The following is a 21,947-nucleotide window of genomic DNA, read 5'->3' as shown; positions in this document are numbered from 1 at the left end:
ATTTTGACCGGTCATGGTCGTTTTAGGTAGATCTTATCTTAACTTTTTTTTTTTTGTGCAATTGATCTAAAACTAATTTTAATGCAAATATATGCAATTTTACGAGCATTCAGTGAGCAGCAGGTCTGTATCTTTTTTTGTTTGTTTCACAAACTTATTAAACTTTGAAAATCCAAAACCGTCAAAATGACAGCCTTGGTCATTCTAGTGTTAGTTGATTTATGGCTCAATTAAGCAGGACACATAAATAAAGTAGACTTTAAATCAGATTGACATTATTTATTACAGTGTATAAGCAGACTTAAAACAATGCAAGAACCAAATAGAAAATAATAAACAGTGCTCTTGTACAAGGAAATCCTTTAGTGGTAATATGCTCTCTAATCAAACTAGCTCTAACTAGCCTATCACTGCCTTAAAGTGACTCGCCTTGAGGTATTTATTGAAATATTGTACCTATGAGTAATAAACAATCAATAACCATTTTTTGTTGTAAGGGATGCTTACTTCAATATCTTTGCTCTATCCTCAGGGACTACAGAGTCTTTAGATGTAGACCTCCAGGTTTCCATGACGCCCAAACTCCCAGGAGCTAACACCCCTGCACCTGGCCCAGACCATGTCTCCCCTCTCTGTGGCAACCCCAGTCCCACCACCCCCTCTGCTGTGGAGGACACCTCTACTCCCGTTCCCTTGGCCGAGGCATTTCCTCTAATGAACCAAGAGCAGCTTCTCCAGCTCCTTTCAACCACAGGAGGTCTCCCCTCCCTTCTGGACCCAGCAATCTTGGCTTCACTACCCCTAGCCGGGTTATGGTTTGGCGGGCAACAGGGACAGATGCCCTCTGCCCCACCCACACCACAACCTCCACAGAATCTCACAGAGCAACAACAGCCAGAACAACAGCAGCAGTTACTGATCCAGCAGCAAGAAACACATCAACACAACCAGGATCAACAGTCGAAACAACAGATAAACAACAGTCCTCTGTTCCCATTGTTGCCCTCATTGGTTGGCGCTCAGGCAGAGTTGCCTCTGAATCTGCTGGGTCTGCTGAACCCGCTGCCGCCCCCTGCTGCCTCAGCCGCTACCCTGGGACATGAGGCCGAACTTGGGCTTGCAGAAAAACCTGGCCTCCAGGCTCTACTCATGGCATCCTTGCTGCTAGGGCAACAGCAGGCCACTATGTTACCTCTGTCAGGGCTGGGTCAGCTAAGCCATCTTAGTTTGGAGATGCCCCTACAACAACCACAACAGATTCCGGCCACAATAGAGAGCGTTCCTCTGGATAAGGGGTCTGGCCTTCTGGATCCATCACCGTTTCCTGGTCCTGGACTCTTGGAGGTCCTCCAGGGGCTTCTACCCCCTCCTCCACCCCCATCTGAGGGCTCCCTCCAGGCCCTGCACTCCCTGCTCCTCCCTGCACATCTTCCTCCTCCCCCTGCAGCCTTCCTCCCCCTCAGCCCTGCCCTGCTGACCGCTGCCCTGGGCTCTGCCGAGCTCCACCCACCTCCCCCCACCCAGCTAGCTCCCGCACAGCAAACCCAACATACCCCACCTCAGGTAGGATCCCCCACTTCCTGTAGCTCTTTCCTCTAAGTTTCTATTAGTTTCCATGGAAAAATTAAATCATTTCCTAAACTGTGCCATTGTTTTCCCCCTTCCTAGTAGTTAGTTAGTTTCCTTAAAAACCCATTAGCTCCTTCCCTTAACTGTTTGAAAGTTTCTCCTCAAGCTATATTTAACTAAAGCCTACTTCTGATGTATTGGTTTGTTATAACTTGTCTACCAATATACTTAAGCACATTGGGACACTTATGTTGCAAATGCCTCATGTTTAATGGAGACATGTAACAGAATTTGTGTTTACTGGAATGTGTGTTTAAATCCCATTTTCTGTTTTTGATTGACTCGCTCTCTGTTGGTTGGTCATTCCTCCTCTTCTTATATTATTCTGCCTACCTCCCCTATAATACCTTGCTCTCTTCTTTCCTCTCTTCTCCTCTTCTCTCCTCCAGGTGACCAATGACCCTGGTGTGGACACACTCATCCCATTTCCTCTTCAGGGCAAGGACAATTCCATCCTCCAACAGTTGCTGCCCACATTGCTTAACCCTACTGTATTAGGTAAACCACTATTTATAAGGCCCATCTCCAAATCTATGCCAAATAATACACTACCGTTCAAAAGTTTGGGATCACCCAAACAATTTTGTGTTTTCCATGAAAAGTCACACTTATTCACCACCATATGTTGTGAAATGAATAGAAAATAGAGTCAAGACATTGACAAGGTTAGAAATAATGATTTGTATTTGAAATAAGATTTTTTTTACATCAAACTTTGCTTTCGTCAAAGAATCCTCCATTTGCAGCAATTACAGCATTGCAGACCTTTGGCATTCTAGCTGTTAATTTGTTGAGGTAATCTGGAGAAATTGGACCCCACGCTTCCAGAAGCAGCTCCCACAAGTTGGATTGGTTGGATGGGCACTTCTTGCGTATCATGCGGTCAAGCTGCTCCCACAACAGCTCAATGGGGTTCAGATCTGGTGACTGCGCTGGCCACTCCATTACCGATAGAATACCAGCTGCCTGCTTCTGCTCTAAATAGTTCTTGCACAATTTGGAGGTGTGTTTAGGGTCATTGTCCTGTTGTAGGATGAAATTGGCTCCAATCAAGCGCTGTCCACTGGGTATGGCATGGCGTTGCAAAATGGAGTGATAGCCTTCCTTATTCAGAATCCCTTTTACCCTGTACAAATCTCCCACCTTACCAGCACCAAAGCAACCCCAGACCATCACATTACCTCCACCATGCTTAACAGATGGCGTCAGGCATTCTTCCAGCATCTTTTCATTTGTTCTGCGTCTCACAAACGTTCTTCTTTGTGATCCAAACACCTCAAACTTGGATTCATCCGTCCACAACACTTTTTTCCAGTCTTCCTCTGTCCAATGTCTGTGTTCTTTTGCCCATCTTAATCTTTTTCTTTTATTGGTCAGTCTCAGATATGGCTTTTTCTTTGCCACTCTGCCCTGAAGCCCAGAATCCCGCAGCCGCCTCTTCACTGTAGATGTTGACACTGGTGTTTTGCGGGTACTATTTAATGAAGATGCCAGTTGGGGACCTGTGAGGCGTCTGTTTCTCAAACTAGAGACTCTAATGTACTTATCTTCTTGCTCAGTTGTGCAACGCGGCCTCCCACTTCTTTTTCTACTCTGGTTAGAGCCTGTTTGTGCTGTCCTCTGAAGGGAGTAGTACACACCGGTGTAGGAAATCTTCAATTTCTTAGCAATTTCTCGCATGGAATAGCCTTCATTTCTAAGAACAAGAATAGACTGTCGAGTTTCAGATGAAAGTTCTCTTTTTCTGGCCATTTTGAGCGTTTAATTGACCCCACAAATGTGATGCTCCAGAAACTCAATCTGCTCAAAGGAAGGTCAGTTTTGTAGCTTCTGTAACGAGCTAAACTGTTTTCAGATGTGTGAACATGATTGCACAAGGGTTTTCTAATCATCAATTAGCCTTCTGAGCCAATGAGCAAACACATTGTACCATTAGAACACTGGAGTGATAGTTGCTTGAAATGGGCCTCTATACACCTATGTAGATATTGCACCAAAAACCAGACATTTGCAGCTAGAATAGTCATTTACCACATTAGCAATGTATAGAGTGTATTTCTTTAAAGTTAAGACTAGTTTAAAGTTATCTTCATTGAAAAGTACAGTGCTTTTCCTTCAAAAATATGGACATTTCAATGTGATCCCAAACTTTTGAACGGTAGTGTATATAGTTAAAGGTAGAATCTGTAATGGTGTAAAACAGCGGCCTGCAACACTGCGATTACACAGCCATCAGCTTAGCTGAACTGTCAGTTACTATGGATGGAGAAGTGTGTCTTTATTATTATGTCATGTAGCAATAAAGTTGTGAAACAATGGGAATTATTTTAATCTGTAGCTACAAACTCCAAAATTATCACTTCACTAATCATTGATGCTGACAATGGAAGAAACTTTTCTCCATGCATCATTTTTCAAGCATTTATTATGGTAGTCTTTTAGTTTATAGCTGTAATGCACAGGAAACCTATGGATAGCAGTAATCAGCTTCTCCAATTTGGTCACTGCCAGCAGAACGCTTATTGAACCTGGAATGTCGGAAGGGAAACGAGAAGAACAATAAATCTAATTGGCTGTTGACGGGCAGTGTCCACCAAAAGTAAAAAAAAATTCCAACTTTTGTCGACATTAAATCAGTTGCTCGTATTACATTGACTGGTCCCTCAGCTCCATAGAAAATGAACTTCCAGCGAGTTGTTGATCAAGTTGATGACACTGTGAACGCAGGGTAAGGTATTTTATGATGATTGCAAATGCATCTTTTGTCAGTGAGTGGAAACACTGGGTGGACCTCCTTCACCACAGCTAAGGAGGCACATTATAGCAAGCTAATGAGCTGATATTGTGCACACCAGTTGTCAAGCAAAGTAAAAATAGTTAACTGTTAACTACAACCAGTGTTAATGGGGAAAAAAAGCATGTCACCACTTCCTTGCTTAGTAAAAATACTGCAAACAGCATCACCTGTGATTATTGTTTTGGTTTTAACTGGAGGAATTTTGTGAGGACCACTTGCATCCAATACTGCCTTTTTCTTTAGTTGCACCTATTTTGTCAATTTTGGTAGCTCAACCTTGACCCACCAAATAACCCATGAATTGTTGCAAGACTGTGATCATGATGGTCACAGCAATTGTAGATATTGCGTTTTTAGGCATGCCTTGCGCAAATTTGTTTAAAATACATTTAAATGGGTTTACTTTCTGAAAAGAGATGCTTTGAGAATGTTGATTGAAAAGTATAGAGAAGGCCAGAAGGAGTTACATTGTGTCTTTGTGGATTTAGAGAAAGCGTATGATAGGGTGCTGAGAGAGGAGGTGTGGTATTGTATGAGGAAGTCGGAAGTTGCAGAGAAGTATGTAGGAGTGGTGCAGGATGTGTATGAGGGAAGTGTGACAGTGGTGAGGTGTGCGATTGGAATGACAGATGGGTTCAAGGTGGTGGTGGGATTACATCAAGGATCCGCTCTAAGCCCTTTCTTATTTGCAATAGTGATGGACAGGTTGATGGACGAGATCAGGCAGGAGTCTCCGTGGACTACAATGTTTGTGGATGACAAGTTGAGGAGAGCCTGGAGAGGTGGAGGTATGCACTGGAGAGAAGAGGAATGAAAGTCGCAGGGAGCAACACGGAATACATATGCATGAATGAGAGGGAGGACGGTGGAATGGTGAGGATGCAAAGAGTACAGATAACGAAGGGATCAACTGTCCAAAGTAATGGGGAGTGAAGAAGAGAGTGCAGTCAGGGTAGAGTGGGTGGAGAAGAGTGTCAGGAGTGATTTGCGACAGAAGTGTACCAGCAAGAGTTAAAGGGAAGGTTTACAAGACGGTTGTGAGACCAGCTATGTTATATGGTTTGGAGACAGTGGCACTGACGAAAAGACAGGAGCTGGAGGTGGCAGAGTTGAAGATGCTAAGATTTTCATTGGGAATGACAAAGAAGGACAGGATTAGGAATGAATATATTAGAGGGACCGCTCAGGTTGGACAGTTTGGCGACAAAGCAAGAGAGGCAAGATTGAGATGGCTTGGACATGTGTGAAGGAGAGATGCTGGGTATATTGGGAGAAGGATACTGAATATGAAACTGCCAGGGAAGAGGAAAAGAGGAAGGCCAAAGAGGAGGTTTATGGATGTGGTGAGACAGGACATGCAGGTGACTGGTGTGACAGAGGAAGATGCAGAGGACAGGAAGAAATGGAAACGGATGATCCGCTGTGGCGACCCCTAACGGGAGCAGCCGAAGGTAGTGGTAGTAGTAGTCATTTCTGAAAAGAGGAGGGCTTCATATATACAGCAACATATTGTGTGTATGTTGGTCAACTGTATTTGACATAATAGGTGTGACAAAAAAATAAATAAGACAGTGTTGGAAGAAGGCAGTCCTAACTGACTTTATCAGGTAACATAAGCGTATCCATTATTTGTATGTGTCGAAGCTTTCCAGGCGGAGATGCTTTTCTCTGTTTGCCATTGTGAAAAGTGTCCTCCGACACTCTCACAACCCCTCCACTTTTCTCACTCAACTCAAATACATGCACACTCTGACACCAGATCAAAACTACAAATATATGCAAAGTGCAATAAGCGAGTGGGGCCCATTGCCTAAAGGCTGCTCTTTGACACCATGATGTCAGAGACCTGTAAAAAACCTTTTGAGTTTTTACAGGTCTTAGTTGTTATCATTGGTCATTATAGTAGGCCAGGAAAACCCATAAAGTTTAACACAGTGAGCTAAAGACAGGCAAAACATCTTCCACTCTTGTACCTCTTAGTATTTAAAGGTCGTTTGAGATCGAGGAGGACATAATAATAATAATGGCTTTAATTTATAAAACACTTTTCTTTTAAAAGAAAAGCTCAAAGTGCTCAGGCAAAGTGATACAAGCAGAATGCAAGAAGAAATGAATTAATGAATGACATACAGTTACATGGGTACAGCAGTGATAAGCTTTTACACAGCTAATTTAAAGCCACTTGTAGCCACATTTTAGAGTTCATTAAGTCTCCTGAGCTGTCATTCTGTTCTGTATTGCTGTGTTTTGTGTTTGTTACTATTAACATTCATGTATATTGTCTTTGCTTTAGAAAATGGAAATGCAGTCCTTTTTTATACACTAGCTTTATAGATGAAATTTTGTTTTGTGGATTTATTGTTGTTGTGTTACTGTTTCATAGTTACAGTTATACGCACATTATGGTGTTAAAACAACTGCATCATGAACGTGTGTCCATGAATGTGTCTCTGTAGGAGATCTGTCTGGCCTCGCAGGTCTTCATAGCATGGTGGGGCTGGGAGCTGGGCCTCTCCTTCTCCCCCCAGTTCAGGCTTCAGCTCTGGGAATGCCTCTGCTCCAGGGTCCTGATGGAGCCATCAACTTGCTCAACAACATACAGGTAGGGAGCCCTGTGTTATCTGTGGAAAATGTTTTAGATTCAGCTTAGTTGATAGGGCAATGCTGATCTGATGGGGCTAGGCATACTTCAAATGTACGTTCTCATAGTGCTGCAAAAGGCATTTTAACCTAATTTTTTGTCATTTTGATGCCTACATATTAGATTCTGGATCCATTTACTTTTCATCATAGGGGAATATTTCATGGGAGTGTAAAGAGATTTCCTCTTTTTGGCAGTTTAGGCATTTATTGATACAGTTGAATTTCTCATCACCAACTGTCATTGGTTACCTTGTTTTTTTTCTTTCAGTTGAACATTGCGCCTCCCCCAGAGGACGATAAGCCAATCCCGTTGCAAGAAACACAGAGCCCCACCACACAGGAAGACATTCCGGCCAATCAGTTAGCTCCAGAGGTAGTCCCCAGCCCTGCCCCTGCACCAGCCCCCGCCCATGCCACTACACCTACACCTGCCCCTGTCCCAGACCCACCCACAACCCCACAACGAGGATCTGAGGGCAGGTCTGTTAGTAACGGAGGGGTAATTGATCCGTACACCTCTTTCATGGACACAATTTATACCTCCTTCCTCCAGGTCAGTGCTAAAGAGCAGGAAGAAGGGGCCCAGTCTGGGCCAACGGACCCCACCTCACCCTTCTGTGCCTTACCCCCTGTCTCCTTCCCAGGGGAGCACCCTACTCCGTCAAACCCTCTCCCTATGCTCCCCCATGCGAGTGCCCCGGTCTCCCTGAGCCCGCGTCGGGCTTGCTCCCTCCGCAACCCTGATTTGTCCAGACTGAACCTGGAAGCGGCGGCCCACTCCCCAGCCCAGGGGACCCCCAAACCTAGTGAGGATGGCTCAGCATCACCCACACAGAGAAAACGGGTCATGGCTGAAGGACACACCCACCCAGAGCCTCCACTGCCACCCATATACCTAGAGGAAGCTAAGACAGACTGTGCAGGACCCGCTGCGGCTGTTTGCCCCTATGTTGAAGCAGGGGTAGAAAGGCAAGGGGATCTGCCCCAGGCTGGGGGGTACCTCAGCCCTAGGAATGGAGGGAATGGGAGGCCCAAGGAGGAGACTGCTGAAGTGCTGTTGCACTCTGAACAGGCCAGGGTGAGCAGATCTTCTGTTTCTCTCTTTAAGATGTTTTTTTATAGAGAAGTCCTAATGATTTTACTGCTGTGGTATTAGCTGTACTGATGCAGTCTAATGGCACATTTTGGTGACAAATTCTAATGTTTGCAGAAAACTGACTTAGCCTGACTAATTTTTCACCGAAGTCTCAATTTCACACCAGAAAATGGATCTGTAAATGTTTTTCTATATTATTTATTTATTTATTGCAATTTCGGTATTATTGGGCCAGACAGAAAAGAGTGATGGGTGAGCAAGACAAAAAAAGAGGGATTGACTTGCAAAATAGAGCTTGATTGATTTGGGATGGTGGGCAAAGAAATAAAAAAAATAAAAGAATTATAGAAAGGCTATAAACTTATATGTATGTTCAGCAAGTCTTGAAAATGCCTGCAAAGAAATTCCCAAAACCACTTTTATAGTTTCAAGTACAACATAATAAAACTCTTAAGTGAAATGTGCCCTTATAAGCCTTATGCCTACTGAACACAAAGTGTAAGGCTGTGTCTCCACCAGAGACCTCTTTCAAAGAGTCATTGCTAGCACTGGAGTTGAGCACTTGGAGAGCAATGTGTGAAAAGCAGGTGCCGAGTCTTGGAATTGTTGTTCTACAATTAGATAAGTTTATGAAAAAAAAAAAATTCCTCCTGCTTTCTCTATATTTATATTGTGATGATGCACATGTAAAATATTAAGTAAATAGGGACTTTCTGGCATCAACACTGTTCATCTGTTCATTTTTGCTCATTAGTTTTAGTATCTCTTCTGCTTTGACAAAGTAGATCTAGCTTCTGTTTTCTCTCTGGTCGTGCCCCTCATCCTCGTTGGTTGCTGGAACTAGAACCCGCATTGATGAGCTTTACACTTCAGCAAAAATTGAAATTGTTTCAACAGAGGTGGAGCACTCATGGTATTAAGCGCCAAAGAGAGGTTCTCTGTGTACAATCTTTACATAGAAATCAATACATACATACAGGAAGTATGTTGTGCAGATTTCCAGTTGACACAACAGGCCTCCAGACTAACTTTTTCACTGGCGCTACCAACTTTCTCAGTTGGTCACACCAGCACATGATTTGGTCGCGTGCCCCCCCCCTTTTTTTTTTTTGCACAGCATGGTAATAATAATTGTCTTAATATGCGTAGTTGGGGGATTGCTTGCCTATACGCAGTCAGCCGGCGGTTTTTCGACTTTTATTTGATATGAATTCAAGGTGAAGAAGAGAGTACAGGCAGGGTGGAATGGGTGGAGAAGAGTGTCAGGAGTGATTTGCAACAGAAGGGTACCAGCAACAGTTAAGAGTTAAAGGGAAGGTGTACAAGATGGTTGTGAGACCAGCTATGTTATATGGTTTGGAGACAGTGACACTGACGAAAAGACAGGAGGCGAGCTGGAGGTGGCAGAGTTAAAGATGCTTAGATTTTCATTGGGAGTGACGAAGAAGGACAGGATTAGGAACGAGTATATTAGAGGGACAGCTCAGGTTGGATGGTTTTGAGACAAAGCAAGGAGAGGCAAGATTGAGATGGCTTGGATATGTGTGGAGGAGAGATGCTGGGTATATGAGAGAAGGATGCGGAATATGGAGCTGCCAGGGAAGAGGAAAAGAGGAGGGCCAAAGAGGAGGTTTATGGATGTGGTGAGGGAGGACATGCAGGTGGCTGTTGTGACAGAAGAAGATGCAGAGGACAGGAAGAAGTGGAAACATGATCCGCTGTGGCAACCCCTAATGGGAGCAGCTGAAAGTAGCAGTAGTAGTAGTAGATTTGATATGAATTCAATAAAAGCGTCAGTCAAAATCCATGCCCCTGGTGTCATTACTGGTGGAACAATGGAGGCATTGTGAGCTGCGCCACCGTCTAAAGGTTGCCCAATCTGGCATTTGTGCATTTGCGAATGTGACTACATTAAATTTTAATTCACACACTCTCGATATATGCGACCATTTTGGTCACACTCTAGAGCCCTTAATGATAATAAAATAGTGGTGAGCTATAACAGCTTGATTACAATTGCAATAGAAGCATAATCAAAAACATTATTGTCATTAGCTAATGTACCCAAGGCTTTTGTTTAAATGTGTGGGATTGTCAAAATTCAACTTCTAACCACCCGCCACAGCCACTTAATGCCAGCCTATTTTCTGATATGACATTACATGCATTTATATACATTTCTGATATACTTACATATTTCTATGCTTGTAACTTTACTGGGTTATATTATTAACTGTGCCTTATTTTTTGCTGTCAGTGCATAGAACTGCTGTTATGAACACAACACTGTCCTCCATGTTCATTAAAACAAGTATGATAGCTGGTCAAATATTAGCCTTCCCCATCCTCAGCCTCACCTGTCGCTTATGAGTGACTAGATTTATTGTAGAGATTTGTAAGGCACAATCAGACCAGAATAGTTTCAGTCAGATGGGAAAAAAGTAATTATTTTTTTTAAACATCCATTAATTGTGGAGTCACACAGGTGCTACCTTTGGGGAAAAAAAATAAAATAAAAATCACTCGCACCTTGAAAAACTACTACTACTTTAGGCTGCTCCCCTTAGGGGTCGTCACAGCAGATCATCTCCTCCTGTCCTCTGCATCTTCCTCTGTCACACAAGCCGCCTGCATGTCCTCCCTCACCACATCTTTAAGCCTCCTCTTTGGTCTTCCTCTTTACCTCTTGCCTGGCAGCTCCATATTCTGCATCCTTCTCCCAAAATACCCAGCGTCTCTCCTCCAGACATGTCCAAGCCATCTCAATCTTGCCTCTCTTGCTTTGTCTCAAAACCGTCAGGGCCAAGTACTGATCATTTACTATAAAGTTAGCAGCTATTTCCAGAAAGGTGAATCAGTTCGTGTGGACACAACGTTCAGTGGGACCCAGATAGCAAAGAATCTCTGGCCCAAATGTCGTCCACATCCGCAACCATCCTACAGCCCACACCTGGCCCCAAACGACAGCGCCGACCCAGGGCGAGTGCGACTGCCTCAACTTCTGACATAAATAACTCGTGACAGTCTTCCGCTTCTCCACCCACTCCACCCTGCCTGCACTCTCTTCTTCACATCTATTCTGCACTCCCTGTTACTTTGAACAGTTGACCCCAAGTATTTAAACTCATCCACCCTCGTCACCTCTACTCTTTGCATCCTCACCATTCCACTGTCCTCCCTCTCATTCACGCATATGTATCCCATCTTGCTCCTACTGACTTTCATTCCTCTTCTTTCCAGTGCATACCTCCACCTCTCCACGCTCTCCTTAACCTGCTCCCTACTCACTACAGATCACAATGTCATCCACGAACATCATAGTCCACGGAGACTCCTGCCTGATTTTGTCTGTCAACCTGTCCATCACCGTTGCAAACAAGAAAGGCCTCAGAGGCGATCCTTGATGTAATCCCACCTCCACCTTGAACCCATTCATCATTCTTACCACAAACCTCACCACTTTCACACTGCCCCCATACATATCCTGCACCACTCTTACATACTTCTCTGCCACTTCCGACTTCCTCACACAATACCACACCTCCTCTCTCGGCACCCTGTCATATGCTTTGTCTAATTCCACAAAGACACAATGTAACCCCTTCTGACCTTCTCTATACTTCTCCATCTGCTGTCTCAAAGCAAACATCACATCTTTAGTGCTCTTTCATGGTATGAAACCATACTGCTGCTCTCGAATCATCACCTCTCCTCTTAACCTAGCTCCCACTACTCTTTCCCATAACTTCATGCTGTGGCTGATCAACTTTATACCTCTATAGTTACTACAGCTCTGAACATCACCCTTATTCTTGAAGATCGGTACCAGTATGCTTCTTCTCCACTCCTCAGGCATCCTTTCCCTTTCCAAGATTTTGTTAAACAATCTAGCTAAAAACTCGACTGCCATCTCTCCTAAACACCTCCATGGCTCCACAGGTATGTCATCTGGACCAATTGCCTTTCCACTCTTCGTCCTCTTCATAGCTGCCTTCACTTCCTCCTTGCTAATCCACTGCCCTTCCTGATTCACTATCCCAACATCATCCAACCTTCTCTCTCTGTCATTTTCTTCATTCATCATCCCCACAAAGTACTCCTTCCACCTTCTCAACACACACTCCTCGCTTGTCAGCACATTTCCATCTATAACCTTCATCGCCCTAACCTGTTGCATATCCTTCCCAGCTCAGTCCCGCTGTGTAGCTAATCGGTACAAGTCCATTTCTTCTTCCTTAGTGTCCAACTTCTGATACAACTCACCATATGCCTTTTCCTTTGCCTTCACCACCTCTCTCTTCGCTTTATACCGCATCTCCTTGTACTCCTGTCTGCTTTCTTTATCTCTCTGACTATCCCACTTCTTCTTTGCATACCTTTTCCTCTGTATACTTTCCTGTACTCCTTCATTCCACCACCAAGTCTCCTTGTCTTCCTTCCTCTGTCCAGATGACACACCTAGTACCTTCCTAGCATTCTCCCTCACTATTTCTGCAGTGCCCAGCCACCCGGCAACTCCTCACTACCACCCAGTGCCTGTCTTAACTCCTCCCTGAACTCCACACAACAGTCTCCCTTCTTCAGCTTCCACCATTTGATCCTCGGCTCTGCCTTCACTCGCTTCCACTTCTCGATCTCCAAAGTCATCCTACAGACCAGCATCCGATGCTGCCTAGCTATGTTCTCTCCCCCATCACCACCTTGCCGTCTCCAATCCCTTTCAGATCGCACCTCCTGCACAAGATATAGTCCACGTGTGTGCACTTTCCTCCACTCTTATACATCACCCTGTGTTCCTCCTTCTTCCTGAAATATGTATTCACCACAGCCATTTCCATCCTTTTTGCAAAATCCACCACCATCTGTCCCTCCACATTTCTTTCCTTGGCACCATATCTGTCCATCACCTCCTCATCACCTCTGTTCCCTTCACCACCATGTCCATTGAAGTCAGCTCCAATCAGCACTGTCTTCTCTCCACCACTTCATCCAACTCACTTTAGAATTCTTCTTTCTCTTCCATCTCACACCCAACTTGGGGCATATACGCTGATATTCCTCATCACACCTTCTATTTCCAGCTGCATACTCATTACTCTGTCCAACACTCTCTTCACCTCCAACACACTCTTGACATACTCTTCCCTCATAATTACCCTTACCCCATTTCTCCTCCCATCCGCACCATGGTAGAAGAGTTTGAACCCACCTCCGATGCTCATGACCTTACTCCCCTTCCACCTGGTCTCTTGCACACGCAGTATATCTACCTTACTTCTCTCCATCATAGCAGCCAGCTCTGTCCCTTTATCAGTCATAGTGCCAACATTCAAAGTTTCAACTCTCACCTCCACACTCCTACCCTTCCTCCTCGTCCGCTTTCTCTGGACATGCCTTCCCCCTCTCGTGTCTGTGAATGTTCTCATTCATCCAGGTCATGGTTATCCAAAGGAGTTGAATCAAGTGCAACTGGACTTGGTATATATCCGTGAAGACGTTTCGCCTCTCATCCAAGAGGCTTCGTCAGTTCGTGCCTTTCTGACTAGACGAAGCTAGTCTGACTGGCTGGTGATGAGACTCAGAATTTATCCTCTTTGGAGTCATTGTCAGAGCTATAGATGTCCATGGCTCTTTGTGTCCCGATGTTTACCTACGCCCGTCGCTAACAGAGCCATAGATGTGAGTGAGTGGCTCTTTTGTGTACCGATGTTTGGCCGCACCCATCTTTATCGGAGCTATTGATATGTATGGCTCTCCTGTGCTTCGATGTCCAGCCGCGCCCGTCGCCATCGGCGCTATTGATTTGCATTTGTTTAGCAGCGACAGTCGTTGGGGGTGTTGGTTTCGACTTCATTACTCAGTGGTCATGAGAGTCGTTGGAGCCGTTAGTGACCGACTGTTGTTCTTGGAGGCTAGGCTTCTTGAGTCTCCTGGGTAGAGGTGAAAGGACGGCATTGTAAGTGGGAGATAGGTGGTGTCGCAGACCTCCTCCTCTGTTGAGGGATGTTTTTTCCAGTTTCGCATAGATGGCTTCCTTCACCCCTCTTTCAAACCATCTATCTTCTCTGTCCAAAATGTGTACGTTGCTGTTATCGAAGGAGTGTGTCTTCCCCTTTAGGTGTAGATAGACTGCTGAGTCTTGTCCTGAGGAGTTTGGCCTTCTGTGTTGGGCCATCCGTTTGTGTAGTGGTTGTTTGGTTTCTCCTATGTATGCGTTAGTGCAATCCTCATTGCATTGTACAGCATACACCAGATTGCTTTTATGGGCGTGTGGTACACGGTCTTTGGGAGTAAAACCAGTCTTTGTCAGAGTGTGTTGCTGGGTTTGAAGTATACCGGGATGCGGTGTTTGTTGAAAATTCTCCTGAGTTTCTCGGAGACCCCAGAAACATACGGGATGACTGTGCTATTCCTTCTGTTGCTTTTCTCCTCGTTGCTCACCTGGTTGTTTTTTTTTTGGAACATGTTCCCCCTCTCATTTTCCCTCACCCAACAGTAGCACAGTTTCCACCGGCACCCTGCTGGCCAGCAGTACCGGTGGCGGTCATTGGTAACCCAGGCCTCGACCAATCCAGTATGGAAATCCCCCCCAAAACATCACTCGCACCTCGAAAAAAAAGGTCGCAAACTGTGACCAATTGGTCACAGTCTGGAGCCCTACACACTACTGAAGTCTACTGAATGAGAATTCAAGCCCTGAGATTCAATCCAATTATCAGTAGTGCTTCACAGCTATTGCACTGTTTGTGTTTTTTTTTTCTTTTTAAAGAAAAGTAATGTAGATTGGCTGAGAGAACTGACTAGACAGGGTTTGCACCCAGGGGGGAATTTGTGTAACTGTATATTTACCAAAGCAGGGTAGCTGTGAAAAGCGTACATGCACTCCCAGCAAAAAAAACCTTTCATTGGACAAATAAAGTTAAAATAGATAAATTAAATAAAACAAGAATAGACTCTCATGGGTCATTTCATAATTATATTTTCAGAGAAACGTCCCAGGCAAGGTAGTCCTCCCCAAAACAGTATACTTGCCAAGAACATGCAGAAGGGTTGGGTAGTATCTATTTTTTCATACTGTTGAACAGTCCCCTAATATTAGCAGGCTATACAGTAACAGGCTTTAAGAAAATAACAAATAAATTAAAAGATGTTGGAGGAGACTGGAGGGAGCTGTCTTTGCTGCACCACCAGGCAAATTTTCAAAGGGGGTCATGGCAATTTTCTGTTGATCGCTGTTGTTTATTCACTAATCCACATGGATATCCTGTCAAACTTTGTTAGACAAGCTTGGAATGGGGGTTTTGGAAAATAATTTCTTCTCAGGCAGCTCATAAGATGGATCAAGTTTTTGGATCATGGGTTCAAATGACGTTTTGTCCACTAAATGGAATTGACACTATTTCTTTAGTTGTATAGGCTATGTATTGCCACTGCGCCAGTTCAAATTTCCCATCCCACACCGTCCTGTTTGTAGGCTATTTATGTGTATTTGCGAAAGTAGCACCAGATATAGTTAGTTGTGAGGGTTCAACCCCAAATTTACCCAGAAAGTGAAACATTTCAAAATCTCTGACCAAATAGGCAGGTGTGCACTGTTATAAATTGTGAATGGACAGTTACAATCAGAATCAGATTTGTCTTTATTGGCTAAGTTTGTTTGCACATTCAAGGAATTTGACTCCAGTTTAGTGGCTGTCAATGTACTTATACAGAATAACAACACAGCAATATATACAAGGAATGACTGTAGACATGTGAAATTGTTTGTTTTAACCATAAACAGGATACAAAAAGTGCAAAGAAGTAAAGAATGCAAGGAGTGCTGAGATAAATATTAAATGGTGGATTTTTTTCTTCACGTACAGTATACCGCCTGTTCAGATATACAGTAGTGAGTGAAATGTGTTGCACCTTTGTATTTTAGACTAATATATGATTTGTAGGTACAGTGGTTATTATAGTGTCCCAGGGTTATTGCACAGTGCCAGCCATTCATGAGTGTGACAGCGGGGGGAAGAAACTGTTTGTGTCTGGTGGATTTGGTGCATAGTGTTCTGTAGCGCCTACCAGAGGGGAGAGGTTGGAACAGGTTGTGTCCAGCGAGTGAGCGGTCTGTAGTGATTTTTTTCCCCTGCCCATTTCCTGACTGGAGGTGTACAAGTCCTGGATGGTCGGCACCGATCATCTTTTCTGCAGACCTGATTGTCCGTTGTATTCTGTTTCTGTCCTGTTTGGTGGCCGATCCAAACCAGAAAGTGATGGAAGTGCAGAGAACAAGACTCGATGAAAGCAGTGTAAAACTGGATCACCAGCTCCTGAGGCAGGTTGTATTTCTTGAGCTGGCGCAGGAAATACATCCTCTGCTGGGCCTTTTTGATGACTGTTGATGTTGGACTTCTGCTTCAGGTCCTGGGAAATTGTATTACCCAGAAACCGGAAGGAATCCACAGCCAACACAGTGCTGTTTGAGTATGGTGGTGGTGGTGGTGGTGGTGTTGGGGGGGGCAGTAATGGGGGGGGGGTTCCTCCTGAAGTCCACTGTCATCTTTTGAGCATCTTCAGCTCCAGGTTGTTGTGACCGCACCACGGTCCAGCTGTTCGATCTCCCGTCAGATGCAGACTCATCTCCGTCTCAGATGAGGCCAGTGACTGTAATGTCGTCTGCAAATGTCAGGAGTTGAACAGATGGGTCTCCTGAGGTGCAGTCGATGGTGTAGAGAGAGAAGAGCAGTGGGGCGAGCACAGTACTGACTGTCCGGGTGCTGGATGTGATTTCTTTTTCCCCCAGCCTCACCTGCTGCTTCCTGTCTCTCAGGAAATTTGTGTCATACTGACAGCTGGAGGTGGGCACAGTGAGCTGGGTGAGTTTGGTGAGTAGGACTTCTGGGATGATGGTGTTGAATGCTGAACTGAAGTCCACAAACACGATTCTTGCATACGTCTCTAGGGAGTGGAGGTGTTGCAGGATGTAGTGCAGTCCCATGTTGACTGCATCATCCACTGATCTGTTTGCCTGGTAGGCAAACGGCAGGGGGTCCTGCTGGGGGGTTGTGATATCCTTCAGGTGGGTCAACACCAATCTCTCGAAGGACTTCATGACCACAGACATCAGGGTGATGGGTCTGCTGTCGTTCAGTCCAGTGATGGTAGATTTCTTGGGGACCAGGATTATAGTGGAGCGTTTGAAGCAGAAGGGGACTTCACCTAGCTCCAATGATCTGTTGAAATCTGTGTAACGATGGGGTCCAGCTGGTCTGCACAGACTTTCAGACAGGAGGGTGACACGCTGTCCGGGCCTACTGCCTTCCCGATCTTCTGTCTCTGGAAGAGCTGACACACATCCTCTTCACAGGCCATCAGTGCCGGTGGGGAGTCAGGTGGGAGAGGAGGGGTGATGGCAGGGGGTGCAGTTGGTTGTGTAATGTCTGAATTGGAGCGAGTGAGGGGTGTGGAGGTGGGCTGATCAAACCTGCAGTAAAACACATCAGGTTGTCAGCTAGTTGAAGGTTCTCTACAGTGTGGGGAATGGGTTTCCTGTAGTTGGTATTGTCCTGCAGGCCTCTCCACACAGACACAGGATCATTAGCTGAAAACCTGTTTTTCAGCTTTTCAGTGTAGCCCCTTTTGGATACTCTGAGCTCCTTTGTCAGTGTGTTCCTGGCCTGATTGTACAGGATCCTGTCTCCATTCCTGTAGGCCTGCTCATTGGCCTGACGAAGCTGCATGAGTTTTGCTGTGAACCAGGGGTTAATGTTATTGAGGGTGCAGAAAATTTGTTGGGCACACACACATCCTCACAGAAGCTGATGTAAGATGTCGCAGTGTCAGTAAGTTCATCCAGGTCTGTAGATGCAGCCTCAAAAACACTCCAGTCAGTGCAGTCAAAGCAGGCCTTAAGCTCCAGTTTTGACTCGTTGGTCCGTCTCCTCACAGTTTTACTCACAGGTATTGCAGATATATTAGTTTTTGCCTGTAGGTTGGGAGAAGATGAACCAGATAGTGATTAGAGTCCCAAAGCTGCATGGGGGACAGAGTGATAGGTGTCCTTTAATATTGTATAGCAAAGATCCAGTGTGTTTTTGTTCCTGGTGGGACACTTAGCATGCTGTCTGTATTTTGGCAGTTCGTGGCTGAAGTTTGATCTGTTAAAATCCTCAAGGATAATGAGAAGGGAGTCTGAATATTTGTGCTTCATGGTTATTATCTGGTCAGCCAGGTGTTTTAATGACTCACTAACACAGGCTTGAGGTGGGATATAGGCACCAACCAGAATTAATGAGGAAAACTCCCACGTTGAATATAATGTTTTACAGTCAATGATAATGGTCTCTGAGTGAGGGCTGCATGATTTCTTCAACACTGGAACGTTTGTACACCAACCTTCGTTTATATAGAAACAGATTCCGCCTCCCCGTTTTTTCCCTGTTAGCTCTGTTTCACGGTCTGCTCAGAGGAGTTGGAAGTGCGGCAGATGGAGTGTGCTGTTGGGAATATGCTCTCTAAGCCAGGTTTCAGTTGAGGCACAGGACAGCAGATCTGGAAAAGTCCATGTTTGTTTTGTTGAGGAGCAGCAGTTTGTCCATCTTGTTGGCCAGAGAGCGGACATTCACCAGGTGGATTGATGGGAGCGCAGTTCGAAATCCCCACTATTGCATCTTAATGAATGCTCCGGCTTGATTCCCTCATTGTCAACTCCGGCAAAGCCCAAACAGAGCTGCTGCTCCTCCAACTAAAAGCTCGGTAAAACTTTCCAGCTCAATTAAAAATGGCAAAGAAAGTTTGACCAGTGGATAGACGGAGGTTTAATGTTCTTCCCTGCTGAATTTCATCAGATAGCATGCTGGAAACTAAACAAAAACAGAAAAAGTACTAGAGAGCACAGAACCGAGGCTGCTGTCTGCGGTGCCATCTTGGTGGATCATTTTGGTTAGCTTATAGTTTATTAGATGGGTGCAGAAATGTTTTGTTGTGTTGAAATGGATATCATCATTTTTAAAAACCCCAGATCACCATATTACTGTTGACCCATACCACACACAGTTGGTACATACTTTGTTTTGGTAGTGTGCCAGTTTAAGTGCTGGTACAATATAAGTCTTTCTTCTTCACCAGGGAAATACTTATATCACTTGCATTATGTTTTATTATCTGGTCTGGAAGAAAAAAAGTATTGTAAAATGCATTTTCTTGGGCATCCGGGTAGTGTATTGGTCTATTCCATTGCTTACCCTCTGGCTTGGTCGGGCCTCCCTACAGACACAATTGGCCGTGTCTGCGGGTGGGAAGCCGGATGTGGGTATGTGTCCTGGTCACTGCGCTAGCGCCTTATCTGGTCGGTCGGGGCGCGTGTTCGGGGGGGAGGGGGGAACTGGGGGGAATAGCGTGATCCTCCCACGTGCTACGTCCCCCTGGCAAAACTCCTCACTGTCAGGTAAAAAGTGGCTGGCGACTCCACATGTATTGGAGGAGGCATGTGGTAGTCTGCAGCCCTCCCCGGATCGGCGGAGGGGGTGGAGCAGCGACCGGGACAGCTCGAAAGAGTGGGGTAATTGGCCAGTTACAGTTGGGGATAAACAGGGGTAACAAAAAAAAGGCGTTTTCTCATCATCTAGCCAATAAAAACTAACCCTATTTAATGAACACAGGTCCCCTGACATTGTGTATTTAAGTTGATAGCCTTTGGAACCAAATGTGGGTTCCCATTGACCAAAAATTAAATCTACCATAGCTCTCCCTATTACCTATCTACTTTCTTGCTGTCTAAATAAGAAGAAAAAATAAAAGCAGTGAAGCTGAGTGAACCCTTTATGCATATGTGTGTGTGTATATCTCGAACCCTCCACGTGGCATAGACATGTCACAATCGGGCAGCATGGCTCAGGAGGTAGAGCGGGTCGTCTAGTAATCAGAAGGTTTGGTTCAATCCCTGGCTCCTGCAGAAAGCACGTTAAAGTGCTCTTTAACAAGATACTGAACCCCTAACTGCTCCTGATGAGCAGGTTGGTGCTTTGCATGGCAGCCTCTGCCATCAAGCTGTTACCCACCTCAATCTGGCAAACCACTGAAACTGAATGTCTGTAAATATGTTTTTTTTTTTTACTTTAGCTTTTAGTCTTCATTTAGATATATGTATCTTATACTATGTTTGCTATGTTTGTCTGTCTGTCTTGCACCGTTTGGTGAAGCCGCAGCCCTCATTTCATTTTTACACATGTGCCTGCGCATGGTTTTTTAATGACAATAAATTGAATTGAATTGAATGTGTCTGTGAATGGGTGAATGTGAGGCATACATTGTAAAGCGCTTTGAGTGGTTGGTAGACTAGAAAAGTGCTATATAAATGCAGTCCATATATAGATGTAGGGGGAAAAAATGTAATACATGGCAGAACAAACTTGTTTCGTGCGTCATGCACTCATCAGCTGCCAATGTGGTTAAACAACAAAGATTATAATTTTTCAGACTTTTGGATGAGTGCTTTACCCCAGGCCATCAATTAAAAAAATATTCAACAGGAACACAGTCAAAATTAGCTACAGCTGCATGCCAAATGTTCAGTAGGTTATTTCAACCCACAACACAAACATCATGCCCTCCTCAACGCAGCCAAACACCACCAACTGCAACTGCTTTGCTAAGGCATCGTGCCTTCTTGAAAGAAAATGCCAGACAAAGGGAGTCATCTACCAGGCATCGGTGACAAGAGAAGACAACTGCAAAGTGGACAATTACATTGGACTAACAGAGGGCCCTTTTAAAATTAGGTTTAATTAGGTATAATGAGTAGCTTCAGGAATGAGCATGCAAGAAATGCAACGACCTTGAGCCGCCACATTTGGTCATTGGTGGACAAGAATATTAATTACTCTGTTTCATGGAAAATCCTCGCCAAGAGCAATGCATATTCAATTAACTGCAAAAGATGTAACCTATGCTTGGCAGAGAAGTATTTTATTATTTGCAAGCCTGATATGTCCACCTTGAACAGTAGACATGAATTGGCCACCAGCAGTAGACACAGAAAAAAATATCTGCTTTGCAATTACAAGTAAACCAATGTCTTTATTACCCCCCTTCATTAGATGATACACATGATATTTATTAGATGTTATATTTTTTATATTTTAACTGTCCACTCTTCCAACTGTACTCCAGTACCGTTGTATATGATATAACAGACCCTCTATATAACTTTACGTATATCATATGTATATGAAATACATAAAGTTACCCGATTGGATGTTGCCTTGTTATAATTATAAATGTATGCTTTTTCAACAGTGCCCTGGCCTTTAAGTCCTTGCTTTTTCAAAACAAGCCCCAACCCCTACCCCATTGGTTGTAATGTTTCTGATGTTATTTTTCAAATGTTTTCTATCCTCCCATTGGTTGCTGTGCACCATAACTAGGGGCGTGACGGGGGGCAACGTAGTATTTATTGGCTGTGTATGTTTTTTCTTTGTTGTTTTTCCACATTGGCAGCTGATGAGTGCATGGTGCACTAAACAAGCTTGTTCTTCCTACATCTATCTTAATATTCCACTCATTTGTTGAACACTTTTATCAACACCATTGACGGTTTCAAAAAAAAACCCTTTATATGTATATATGTATATATGTGTATATATATATATACATATATACATATATATACATATATACATATATACACACGTATATAAATATTATGTATATATACATACACACACACACACACACACACACACACACACATATATATATATATATATAAAAACAGATTATGACTAAAGTGTTCTTTAT

The 21,947-nt window shown here is 44.2% G+C and overlaps 1 protein-coding gene across 1 annotated transcript in view; it reads left to right on the top strand.

The window, feature by feature from the left end:
* mbd6 (methyl-CpG binding domain protein 6) overlaps positions 1-21,947 on the top strand; it is a 32,540-nt gene that overhangs the window by 8,968 nt on the left and 1,625 nt on the right. The window contains exons 5-8 of the mRNA XM_056299375.1: positions 533-1,563; positions 2,019-2,127; positions 6,883-7,028; positions 7,338-8,147. Coding sequence (XP_056155350.1) covers positions 533-1,563; positions 2,019-2,127; positions 6,883-7,028; positions 7,338-8,147 — 2,096 coding nt within the window. The remainder of the gene's footprint in view (positions 1-532; positions 1,564-2,018; positions 2,128-6,882; positions 7,029-7,337; positions 8,148-21,947) is intronic.

The sequence above is a fragment of the Lampris incognitus genome, chromosome 2 (assembly GCF_029633865.1).
Source record: "Lampris incognitus isolate fLamInc1 chromosome 2, fLamInc1.hap2, whole genome shotgun sequence".
Classification (NCBI taxonomy): Eukaryota; Metazoa; Chordata; class Actinopteri; order Lampriformes; family Lampridae; genus Lampris; species Lampris incognitus.
This window is presented reverse-complemented; position numbering and strand designations above follow the sequence as displayed.